Source organism: Myotis davidii, unplaced genomic scaffold, assembly GCF_000327345.1.
Source record: "Myotis davidii unplaced genomic scaffold, ASM32734v1 scaffold991, whole genome shotgun sequence".
Classification (NCBI taxonomy): domain Eukaryota; kingdom Metazoa; phylum Chordata; class Mammalia; order Chiroptera; family Vespertilionidae; genus Myotis; species Myotis davidii.
The window spans coordinates 470,994-472,323 of record NW_006283137.1 but is presented as its reverse complement, the minus strand read 5'-3'; the positions used below and the strand labels follow the sequence as shown (position 1 = coordinate 472,323).

Below are 1,330 nucleotides of genomic sequence, written 5' to 3'. Positions count from 1 at the left end.
TCTCCGTGCGCCGCGTCGGGGAGGTGGTGCCCACGCACGGCTTCTCCTCCTTCAAGTTCGTGCCCAACACCGACGACCAGGTCATCGTGGCCCTCAAGTCCGAGGAGGACGGCGGCAAGGTCGCCACCTACATCATGGCCTTCACGCTGGACGGGCGCTTCCTGCTGCCCGAGACCAAGGTCGGGGACGTCAAGTACGAGGGGATAGAGTTTATTTAATCTTAAAGGTTCAGGCAGCAGGCGGGCCGAGGGCTGGACGGTTTTAAGCGGCATCGGCGCCCCACGTCTATAAAAAGCCGGGGCCTGCCCGTCTGTGGTGTTTGTTTTGCTCTTTTTCTTCCCGGGACCCCGGGGTGGATCTGGGGTTTAGAGGCTCCAGAGCAGGGAGTTCAGGCCCCTGGAGCAGCTGAGGGACCTCTCGGAGCCGGAAGGGCCGCCCCAGGGCAGGCTCCGGGCTCCCGGGCCTGGGCCTGTGTGCTGCCCTCTGGCGGTGGAAGCTGCGCGTGGCGGCCGGGCTCCGGGCGGCCCTCCCCTGCCCTCCATCGGGCCTTGTTTCTCTTCTTTTGTTCAACGAATGTATCTTGGCTCCTGCCATCAAGTGCGGAGCCCGTCTGGGACAGAGCAGGGACCGGGGATCTGAAGTGCCCCCGCCCACCAGGAGCTCAAGCCCCCTCCATCCCGAACCTCGGGCACGAAGGCCGTCCCCCTGCTCGGAGAGGACCTGTTGACACCGCGGACAGACGGACAGACGCGGCAGGGCTGTGAGCGGGGCAGCCCAGGCCGCCAGCCCCCCTGCGGTCCCCAGCCTCACATGGACAATCTGTTTCCTCGGCCGGTTCCATGTCCTCCCTTCAGGAAAATTCTGTGGCTCCGTAGCTCTTTGAAGCTTTAATTATTAACTTACTCTAATTAAAGCCATCTCCTTTCTTATGAAAAGGAATCGCCAAACCTTATGACACAGAGCAAAGTCCCACAGTAAACCCCCTCCCCGCAGCAGAGGAAATCGTAGTTAGAGCTACAGTGGTCGAGGCGGGTTTTCCACACTGAGCCCTGGGCCGAGGGACGCAGTGATGGAGGCGCCAGGCCCTCCCACACTTCCTGTCCCCTCCTGCCCTTCCTTCTCCTCCTCCCGGGAGCTAGCAGCTCGTCTCCAGGGAAACTTCACACGAGCTCCACTTGTCTCTGGGTCCTGGTCCCCGAGGCCGCAGGGAGCAGGCGGAGGCTGGAACGGGGCAGCCAGGACCGGGCGGAGGAGGCCCTGGCCCGGAAGCTGCCTCACCCCCAGGAGAGCGCGGGGCCGGGACGTGAGAAGAGCCGCGTGGACCCGCCCC

At 63.8% G+C, this 1,330-nt stretch overlaps 1 protein-coding gene across 1 annotated transcript in view; it reads left to right on the top strand.

The window, feature by feature from the left end:
- CANT1 (calcium activated nucleotidase 1) overlaps positions 1 to 930 on the top strand; it is a gene marked incomplete at its 5' end in the record, with an annotated part of 2,595 nt that extends 1,665 nt beyond the window's left edge. The window contains one exon of the mRNA XM_006753442.2: positions 3 to 930. Within this exon, the coding sequence (XP_006753505.1) occupies positions 3 to 218 (216 nt within the window). The remainder of the gene's footprint in view (positions 1 to 2) is intronic.
- Between the last annotated feature and the right edge of the window lie 400 nt (positions 931 to 1,330).